Here is an 11,398-nt window from a genome sequence, read left to right on the forward strand (position 1 = left end):
CAAATCTATCTGTGTCTGACTTCAAAGCCCATGTTCTTCCCACTCTCTCCATGAGCAGAGGTGGGAAGGTCTAGAGATTTGGAAGTGAACTTGTGCTTTAGACATTTGTAAATAATCATAGTTTCTCATTTTGTAGATATTTTCATGGAAGGTATGACAGTCAAAGAGCTAAATGAGACTCTCAGAGCTACAATTTGCAGGTAGCCAGTAAATTAATAGCTGATAGAAAAGTTATGGTCTCAACAGTGAGCTTCATATTTATGGTTGGCTGAATTTTGGGATTTTTTTGGATTTGACACCAGAAGTGAAGATGATCAAAGCAAAAATAAATAAGTTGGACCTCATCAAATTAAACAGCATCTGCACTGCAAAGGAAACCAACAAAATGAATTCAACCAATGGAATGGGAGAAAATATATGCAAATCATTTGTTTGAGAAGGGGTTAATGCAATTCAATAGCAAAAAAGAAACAATCTGATTTTTTTAATAGGCAGAAGAACTGAGTAGACATTTTTCCAAATAAGACATGCAAATAGCCAACAAGTACAAGAAGGGGCTCAACATCACTAATCAACAGGAAAATGCAAATCAAAGCTATAATGAGACATCACCTTATACCTGTTAGAATGGCTGTCATCAAAAAGACTAAGTAGATAGCAAGTGCTGGCAAGGATTTGGAGGAAAAGGAAGCCTAGTGCACTATTGTAAATGTAAATTGGTGCAGCCACTAAGGGAAACATAAGGGAGTTATCTCAAAAACCTAAAAATAGAGCTACCCTATGATCCAGCAATCCCACTTCTGGGTATATATGCAAAGGAAATGAAGGCAGGATATTGAAGAGATACCTGCACCCCCGTGTTCATTGCAGCATTATTCAGAAGAGCCAAGGTATGGGAACAACCTAAGTGTCCATTCATGGATGAGTGGATAAAGAAGACATGGTACTAATGTAGCATGGAATGTTGTTCAGCCTTGAGAAAGAAGGAAATCCTGCCATTTGTGACAACATGGATGGACCTTGACAGCATTAAGCTAAGTGAAATAAAACAGGCAGAGAAAGACAAATACTGCATTGGTATCACTTACATGTGAAATCTAAAATAAATGTTATACTCAGAAATAAAGTAGAAAAGTGGTTGCCAGGGGCTAGGAAATGGGAGAATAGGGAGAGGTTGGTAAAAATACAAACTTTCAGCTAGAAGATGAATAAGGTCCAAGGATGTAATCATGTAAACCATGGTGACTACAGTTGATAACACTATGTTGTATAACTGCCATTTGCTAAGAGAGTAGAACTTAAATGTTCTCACCGAGAGAGAGAGAGAGAGAGAGAGAGAGAGAGACAGAAGTATGTGAGGTGATGGCTGTGTTAGTTAACTTAATGGGGGAATCTTTTCACAATGTATACATGTATCACCACCACATACATTTTAAACATCTCATAATTTTATATGTCAATTGTATCTCCATAAAGCTGAAGAAAAAGCAACAAAAAGAATACATGCACTACACCCTTTGTAATTAAAATAGTTAAAGAATCTTCACACAGACCTACTAGACATTACTGGTCAATGTAACTGCTCTTCGATGCAGCAGACAAAGCCTAAAATTGACCGGCTTACACAACCAAAGTTACTTCTGTTCACAGACATTCTGACTGCAGGTGGCAGGGTCTCTCTGCTCTCCGGTGACCCAGGAATCAGGCCACTTCCATCTCTCTGTGTCAGCCTGGAAACACGGGGCAGCCATGTTCGGGGCTGAGTGGAGGAGTGAGCATGGGAAAGGCCCACTGGCTCCTGCCTAATGACACTTGGACTGGCAGTGCAGTTTGCTCTCAGGTCCAGGAAGGAGAGAAGATGAGATGAGGGGGAGTGGGTCTAGTCTGCCCCTTGTGCTGACACATAGTAGGTGCTGAGGAAAAAGCAACTATAATAACTTGTTATAAAAACAACTCTCTTCATTTCTTCAAGGAGTTGCTGAAAAGGCCAAATCTCCCTTGAAGTCTCCAACTTTTTCAAGTGCCTACTATGTGACAAGTGCTTTCAAACACAGGATGACATCTAGCTTTCGAAGGATCCTGTAAATGTCAGCAGGGAGCATTTGCCCTTCTCCACTCCATATACCTTTCTGCATCGCCCTTTGCACGCACCTCTTTTAGCTCAGTAGGCTGAGAAGTTTTTCCTTCCTTTTTATGCAAGGTCAAAATTTTAACTTGTGAGTGTCTGCTACCCTGCATGCCTGGACATACCTGAGTACCTATACGAAACTGAAAGCCGGGATTTTCCTGGGTGGAAGGTACACAGACATAGAGGCAGTGGAAGGGTATATTTTTTTCTTTTTTCATCAGAGTCAGCATGCCCACTGAGGAACTAGGTTTTTCCTCCGAAGAGGATTTCAGGGTTTTAGGACTTCAGCTTCAGTAGATGATCATTCTGTAGTGCTTTTCCTGGTCTTTTCCCATCTATCATTTATGGGAGAAACTTTTGCATTTTAAATACCTAGGTAAGCTTATTCATCTGGGTAGGTACTCACAGGCCAGTTTCAAAAAAGACATTCCTTTAAAATCTTACTGCAAATACCAGTGTTTGTTTTTAAACTAGTTTCAGGGTTCTACCCCCAAACCAGTAGATGATGAGCCAAATCACACTCTCCTCACCAACCCATTTGGAAAACACTTCGAGAGTGTATTCAGGAAGCCAAGGGGAAATGACAAGGTATCTGATGTCACTGTCTAAAGTGACGTTTTAAGTCAAAGGAGCTGTTGCTAACACAGAGGTTCCAGGATGAGGGAGGGACAGCAAGGGAGTAGGAATGCTTTAGGTCAGGGGAAGGACAGGTGATCCTAGTCTGTTCCACTGGGAGCAGAGCACAGCCTTCAAAGGAAGAGTTGCTGAAAAGCTGGTGAGCTGGTTGGGTTCCAGACTTGGACAGGAAGGCACACAGAGGGAGATGGCGGGGGATGGGGAGGGGGAGGTGCTGTCACTGGGAAAGTGCTGGGACCAGACAGAAACACGGAGTCCCCTCTCAAAGAACCCTGGGCCTCCGGCAGGAGGACCTCAGGTTCATAAAGCTGAGACAGTCCCCAAATCCATTTGATACCCTTGTTACCTTCCGTGTTTAGACCTGCTTTTACTATCTTGGTACAGAGACCTTCTTTTATGGCCTGAGAGACACTGTGGGGAACTGAGCAATAAGTGATGGAAGGTCTGCCTCAGGCTAGGAAGTGAAGGGAATGTGGACTCAAGGAATTCCCACCAGGTCTAGTCTCCACCCTGTCACAGCCTAGCCCTGTGATCCTCAAGGTCATCTCTGAGGTGGGTTTGATAAGTCCCATCTTGTAAGACTGCTGGAGCCTATGTAATACATGTAGAGCACCTGGCACAGTAGCTGGCATATACTGGATCTAAATGAATGGTAACAAGTCCTGCTGCTGGTGAAAAACCCGGATATGTGATTTTTTTCCAGGTCTGACCATCAGCAATTAGAAAGGCTTCCCTTGGCAGGCAGGCCTCATGGGAAAAAGCTGCCCCCCCCACCATAGCAGACTCAGTGTACAGCCGTTGGATTGCTTACGCTAACCGGGGTGCCAGTCAAAGACTCAGGTCCCCCTGGTAGGTCATTCGTTCTCTTCTCATACTTGCATTCCTAGCCCCTGTGCTTTCATTTTCAAGACTCTTTATCTGAGTTCTTGGATAGAGGTCTTCTGCTGGGCCTCTGCAGAGGCCGCCTTAGGGGGAAGGCAGAGGAAACCTTGGAGATACCTTCCCCCCTTGCCTTCCTCTGATTCCTGGATCTGTAAAACTGCCAGGGCCTTTTGTTGGGGCTCCCTCAACAGTCAGGTGCCCCTCAGGTCTGCGCTGTTCCCCCTGATTCTCCACTGGCATGTCATTCCACGGAGGGAAATGCAATGGGAGGAATTAGCACCTTCTCCTGTTTTACACTCTTGCTTATACTAGCGCAGTAAGTGATCAGATGCTTAACTCCATTGTACTTGGCTTGTTGCTTTGATCAGCTACTTTGATACCTGGCAGCTTAGCTCTCACCCCAGCTCAGCTGAGCTGCTGACAGGTGGCAGTTTTCTCTATCATTATTTTGACCCCAGAACCGTCCACCCTCTCCTCTGGGAATTTTTGTTATCCAGGACTGCCTAGAGAATACGCAGTGTTCTGAGCCACTGGACACCAGAGGAGTCAGAAATGTTGCTCTGTAAAAAAAAATAAACTCAGTAGATTTTTACTTAGCAAATGCATTGTTTGAGTGTGGGTTAGTCTTCCCCGGCTGGGTTCAACTCAACGCTCCTAGAATTCAAGTCAAAGGTCAACGCTTTCCTTCCCTTCCAGCTGCTCTTCCATCCAAAACACTATTTTCATTTATTCCACCCCCACCAAAAATCTAACCCTTGCTTAGAGTTGGCCAAAGTGCACTCAAGATAACCTAATCATAATGTCATTTTAATGAAGTGGGCTCTGGCTCTCCTAGGCCCAGGGAAGAGTAACAGCCTAGGGGCTTCTGGGCATCACTTCAAGGGAGAATCACCCTATTTCTCAGGAAATCCTTGAGGAACATCTATTTCTTGCTGTGTTCAACTGCACTGGGTTTTTTCAAGAGTTCAGGACACTTCCCACACCTGCCTCAGTTGGCGATACCTCTCTGTTTTATCCATGACCCAAAGTAACTGCTTTGACATATTTTCCATTCCAGATTTTTCTCTCAATTATAAGACACACCTTTTCAGAGTCTGCCCTCTGCCACCAAGCAGCATAACTTACAACTTCTCCTACTTTTCTTGAATAAGACAAACAATTCCAGGTATATATCATTTAATTTTACAGAATTATAGACTAAAAGGGTTGAGGAATGCAAGGATTTGCCATCCTTTATGTTGTTTCCTCATTCTTGAATCCTTCTATTTTACTGATGAGCTCATTCACATTTCCAAGAAAATTCATATTTAATATCATGTCACCTTGTTCCTGATCACAAAAAATGATGGGTTTCCCAATTTGGCAAAATTGCAAGACTCTTAAACCTGATAAATAACGATAAATGTGTGACCTCTCTCATTCATAAACTTAGATCCTGAAGCTAATTAAACTATTTACAGGGATAGTATTTGGGGAAAAAAAAAGATAAATCTCCAAATCACCCATACAGGGCAGGAAGACAAAACAAGGTTATACACCGTGTTCCCCCAGGCTGCCCCCCCCAGCTTCCCACTACTTAGAATGTTGGCTGTTGTCTTCAAGTAGGCCTCAGGATCTCACCCCAGTGCAGGAGGAGCTGCTGGGTGGGATGCTGGAACTTTCACTGGCGCCAGCGCCCCCCGGGCTCTCTCCCTCTCATCCCTCAAATCTTCCTCATACCAGGATGGGAAGGAAGTGCCATCATTTCCACTGATCTTGGCCAATAACTGGAGAACTTTCATCTTGCTGGTTTCTGCATGCACCCTCGGCCCCCACAGGAACCTGTAGTGTGGAGGATCACTGTCGGGCACCTGCTGGTATACCAGGTACTTTTCCTGCACCAAATCTTTGGTGATGAGCTTCCTGGGCTCCCCATAGATGAAATCTTTCTTCCCAGGACACACCGCGATCACATTCAGCACTTGCCAGAGCCTCTCCTCAGAGGCCCAGTTGCCTTCCACGAGGATCACGCCCAGGATGAGTATCAGGAGGCTGGTCTTGGGCCCGCCCTGGGCATCCCTCAGCAGCCCATCGTGTTTTGACGTGCATGTAGGAGTGGCTGGCGGGGTTCACTTCCTTCACTTCAATGCCAAAGACAGTTTCCACGCAGTCACAGACTTTCCTGAAGATCACAGGGAAGGGTCCTTCTCCTCCCTGATAATGTTCTTCAGCATTTCTCCCTTCGTGACGGGCTCCTCCTGTTACATACTTGGCACTCAGGAACTGCACCAATTCATCCACCTTCTTGTTTAGCATGGCAGCGAGCACTGACTCAGGATCTCGTGGAGCATCAGGTTGATGGCAGTGGGGGAGGGGCAGGCTCTCTGAGAACTCCGGAGAGGACTCAGTTTCCCCTCAGCAGGCGCTCCCTCTGGGGTACCGAGGACCAAAGGAGAAAGCGAAGGAGAGGCGGTGGCTTCTTCCTTCGCAGCCGTGGGAACCTGTGCACCTCCCAGGCCCTGGGTCTCTCTCGGGGCCTGCAGGTCTTCCCTCAAGCTTGCAACACTCACTCTTCCAGCTGAGAGGTATGATGGCTTGTGCCCGGGGCAGCGGGCAGGAGGGTGGGCAATGAGGACCCACAGGCCTGGAGGAGAGAGGAAGAGTGTCAGTGCCCTCAGCTGAGAAAGCCATCGATAATGGCTGCGACAAAGGCAGCTTACAGGTCTCCTCTTTTAGGAGTGCTCTCAGGCCTCAGAGGGCTCTGGTTGTCCTGGCTGGCTTGTCTGCTAAGAACTGAAAGAGGAAGTGAGGCAGCTCCTCAGGGTGCAGCCAGCCAACACAGCCCAAGGAACGAGAATAGGTTGGGTAGAGTCAGGTACTGTGGGGTCCTCTCTGTTCTGAGGTGGGTGAGGTTCTTGACAGACGTTCATGGTATATGCCTCACTCTGACTTCTGGTGCTGCCTGGGCCCTCTCTGACATGCTGACCTGAAGATGCAGGCCTCAGACCAAGGCCCTCACCTCCCAGTTCCTAGAGCTCCTAGGAGAGGAAATGGGGAGCCATCTCCATATGCAGACTACAGGCACAGTCCTGGGCCCCCACTGCTGACAGGCGGGGTGGGGCTAAACCCTAGGAGGCCCCACTGTTCCGGGGTGGATGGGTTCCTTCAGTGCTCAGAGTCCTAATCTTCCCCTGCCAGGGTTTGGGTCCTACCTTCTGCTGACTTTCTCTGACTTTCTTCAGTGGGGGGGCACCACATCTGGCCATATTTGCCCAGAGCCTCCCGGGGCTGATAGTGGGGGCCAGGTGAGTTTCATTGGGGTCTCCCTTGTCTAGGGTAGGAGAGCCCAATGTTATTAATGTTTGCTTACTCCCGAGAGGGCCTGCTGTGTTCCCCACCTCCGCTAACCTGACTTTGCATCCTCAGATTGAAGCCTCACCTCTCTGAGAGAAGCCATCTCCCACATCCCTTTGCTGACCTGAGTCCAGTCACTTGAGTTGAAGCCTCGTCTCCTTCAGGTTCCAAAGGTCAAAGTCTCAAAACACTGCATTCAAGGATCCAGTACAAGGCGTCCCCAGGCTGAAAGCTGGCTCAGCACAGGCTGGGACCCATTCTGTTCTGCTGTGGGAGGTCATTTCGTTCAGTCGTCCCACGGGGTCGTCGCTTTGACTCCTGGAACTTCCTGAGCGTTCCCATCTGCAAACCTGAGTCAGCCAGCCACTGATGAAGGCCAGCCCCTCTGAGTGCCGGGAGATGGGAACGAGGTGGGGGTTGCATAACCTGACAGTCCTGCCACGAGTCTCCAGGCTGACATCAGGGGTGCAGTGGGATTCTGTGGGGTTCACACTGTTCTGCGGGGCGGGTGAGTCCCTTAGTCTGTACTCTTGAGGGTTCTCCCCTTGGCTCCTAATCAGGTACTCTCTGGAAGTTGCCTCCCTTTCCGCCAGCTGGGAGCATTTGCCTAGCTGCAATCTCGGATAGCAGGTTTGGTTGTTTCCCAGGCTGGCTGCTAGCTGGGAGAGCAGCAGTGCCCAGGACAGGTGGTGGAGATCCAGAAAAGAAGCACAGCTTCCACCCTGGGTGTCCTCACCCACCAGCCGGTAAACTTTGGAAACATTTTGTTGTAAAAGTGTATTTTCCACACTCTGGTGGCTGAGCAACGTCATTTTGGAAGTTCCTGCTATTGTGAGATTATCTACCATTGCATTGTTCAGTACAGGAATTTTTCTTCATTCTTTAGTTTAAGCTTAACTGATATTAAGAAATGTATTTTACATCTCTACCAAGTGTTTGTGTATGTGTGGCTCACCCTGAGGTTATCCATTCATTTACTCCATTCAAATATATTTTTAAAGGCCAGGCTTTACTCACTGAAGTGGCTGCAGGTGGTTATTAGCACAGACTCGGGAGTCGTACTGCATCAGTCGACCCCAGCTTCCCTGATATCTGATGCTACCCCAGGGCTCCTGGCATCTGTGGTCTGCAGTGATGCCTCAGATTTCCTCAGTAAGGCACGGGTAGAAGTCCCTCTCCCATCATCTGCCATCCATTGCAGGCTATGGACCCTCCCCAACTTCACTGCTGCCTCCCCACCCTCACCAAAAACATAAGTACCAGGTCAACACAGGGATTTCTCATGGTTTGTTGTTTACATTTTGTTGCAGTTATTTCTGATAGGCCAAAAAATAATGCCCCTTTTAAAACATAGTAGCATGGAGTAAAAAGAATGGACTAAAAAATGGAAAAGCAAGCATCAGGATGAACCACACATAACATATCATACCCCAGTCCCTAGATCCTCTAAAGGCTGCCTTCTTTGCAAAAGGGTCTTTGCAAATGCCGTGAATTTAAGAGTTTCGATGGGGGCAGGGTGAGGGGTGGGGCAGTGGCGACAGCCCGGACTATCCGGCTGTGCTCTCTCTGCCATCACAGTTGTCTTGATGAGAGGGATGCAGAAGAAGAATGGACAGGGAAGGCAGTGTGGAGACGGAGCGGAGGGATGTTTGAAGAGGCTGACCTTTAAGATTGAAGTCATGTTGCCATAAGCCAAGGAATGCCAGCAGCTACCAGAAGCTGGCAGAGGCAAGGGATGGATTCTGCCCTAGAGTCTCCAGGGGGAGTGCCACCTTGCCAGCCCCTTGCTTTCAGCCCTGTGACTCTGATTTTGGACATCTGGTTTCCAGAGCTGTAAGAGAATCTCCATTAAGCCACCCAGTTCATGGTAGTTTGACAAAGCAGTGCTAGTAAACTAACACATTATTGCTGGTTTGCATTCTCCCCTCTAGTTTTCCAGCATTGATTTTGGGAGTGGAAGACCGCAGCACAAACTTGAATTTGGCAACTACAGGTAAGGCACTAAATCTGTAAATAATTTAAGTATTTTAGGGAGAATTGGTATCTTTACAGTATTCTGTTTCACACCATTTAATATAGTATACTCCTCTCTTTGGAGCTTTTTAAAAATTTCTGAATCTATCAGTAAATTTTTTATATTTGCCTCCATAGCAATCTCATACATTTTTGTGACTTCTGTAATTCCTCTTAGCTAACTTTTGGATTTTGTTGCTGTTTCAAATGGGATGTTGTCTGTTACGTGTTCTAATTAGTTACTGCTTTTGTGTGGCAAGGCTCTTAATTTTCTTATACTGACCTCCCATACTGTGTGTTTTTGAAGTCCCTTATTTATTTGAATCTTCCACATTTCAATATTACAATATTCCTTTTAATTTTCTAGGCAGATGATCATATTGTTACCAAATAAAATCTGTCTTTTCAATATTCATATATTTTTATTTTGATGTCCATATCTCTGGCTTTGTATTCCAGTGCATTTTTCAACAGTAGAGGTGAAGTGTATATGTCTGTCTTATTCCTGACTTTAATGAGAATAATTCTACCATTTCATATCTAAGTCAGCTGCAGAATTTTAAAGAAGGGAAGGTCCCTTTCATTCTTTGTTTGCCAGAAATTTGCACCATGATTTCATGTTGAATTTCTTTCAAATACTTTTTTTCCACCCATGGCATAATCAAATTTTTTTCTCCTCTAATTTGTTAATGTAGGGAATTAGAATTGAAAGCATTTTCTAATGTTAAATCATATTTCACTCCTTGGCCACAACCCATTTGCTCACTTAATTCACTGCTCTGTTGATTATACTGTTTTATTTAAGATACTTAATGCTATGTGAATGAGCTTGGCTCAAGTATTCTTTTCACGGGGATGTGGGTGTGGGAGAAGTCCTCATTTGGGTTTTAAATTAAAGAGAGCTGGCTGGGAAAAATGAATCGAATAATTTTCCATTGTTTTGGTATGCTTTAGAAAACTTTGCCAAAGCTGCCAATAAATTTTCCCTATTTGGTAAAAGTGGTCTCCAAGTCAGTCTTGTCCTCGACATTTGACAGCAGATTGAATTTTGACTAGTTTTTGCACTAACATTTTTTTCTTTATGGATCAGCTTGGTTATTTATTTTCTAAAAAGTGGCCCATTTCACTTAGTTTTTTAAATTTAATAGCATGATATTTGTAATAGAAAGTATTGCAGGAACTCCCAAACTTACATCAGTAAAGAGAACAGTATGATGAACCCAGTATACCTGCCATTGACATCAGCAATCATCAGTGCATGGCCAGTGCGTTCCCAACCATACCCCCACTATCCACCCATCTCTGCAACTGGAATTCTGTAAAGCAAATCCCAGCCATCACACCGAAAGAATTTCAGCATGCATTTCTGAAAGATAAGCAATCTTATCTAAAACATAAACTTAATGCAATTTCTAGCTCTAAAAATAAGTCATTAGTATCAAATATCCGGTTTTCCACTTACCTGACAACTTAATACTTGAAACATTTTTCTTTGAATTGATGTGCAAATTGGGTCTATACATACTGATTATTTATGTCCCTTCAGTCTTTTTTAGCCTATAGATTTCTGCCACATCACAGCTTTTTCTTTGCATTAAAAAAAGCCATGTATTTTGTCTTATTTCCCATAGTCTGGATTTTGCTGACTGTAAATCTTTGGTATCCTTTTAAACATGTTCTTCAGCCCCTGGACTTCTTTACACTGATAGTTAAAGGCTTGGTCAGATGGGTGTTTTTTTTTCCTCCCTTCCCTCTCTTCTGGGAGACCTCTCTGTGGGTGATGCCATATACTTGCATTAGGATGTATTAATGCCTGGTTGTTCCCTTTTCTGTTGATGCTGACAGTCATTGATGGCGGTCACCTTTATTAATCCATTAGGGCTCACAGAGCAATCATTCTCTCATTCCTTCTTAACCTTATTAGCTGCAGTACTTCTGTATGTGGGAACATTTCCGTGTCTGCAGTTTTGGTTATCCTGAGGGAACTTGTTGTGTTCCTGTCTATTTTAAATATCCTCACATCTAAAGTTTATACAAATTATTTAACTTGTTTGTTCCTACTTTTTTCTTTTGTAAGACATTTTTGCAAATATCATAAGTATTTCCAAAGGAATGACTTATGTTCATTGACTCTACTGTGTTCTATTTTATTTCTGCATTGATCTTCATTTTCTGACTTCTACTTCTACAGGTTGAATATGCTATTCATTCCATACTTTCTTGAAGTGCTTGGCTGTTTTAAATATTTCTTATTTTATAATAATGTATTTTAGATTCTTTCTCACTGAGTACCACTTGAGTTGCATCATAGAGGTCATATTGTATAACTTTATGGGTATTGCTTGACTGTTTTACCAGTTGAGTATATCACTCTATAACTTATGCCATTAGAATTTATATGTGGTA

At 44.6% G+C, this 11,398-nt stretch overlaps 1 protein-coding gene across 1 annotated transcript; it reads right to left on the minus strand.

Moving 5' to 3' along the window:
* Positions 1–5,262: 5,262 nt before the first annotated feature.
* LOC118910068 (putative MAGE domain-containing protein MAGEA13P) lies at positions 5,263–5,941 on the minus strand. Its single transcript, XM_036880885.2, is given in 2 exon segments — positions 5,263–5,725; positions 5,727–5,941. Coding segments are annotated over 2 exon segments (678 nt in total).
* Between the last annotated feature and the right edge of the window lie 5,457 nt (positions 5,942–11,398).

This window comes from Manis pentadactyla, chromosome X (assembly GCF_030020395.1).
Source record: "Manis pentadactyla isolate mManPen7 chromosome X, mManPen7.hap1, whole genome shotgun sequence".
Taxonomy (NCBI): Eukaryota; Metazoa; Chordata; class Mammalia; order Pholidota; family Manidae; genus Manis; species Manis pentadactyla.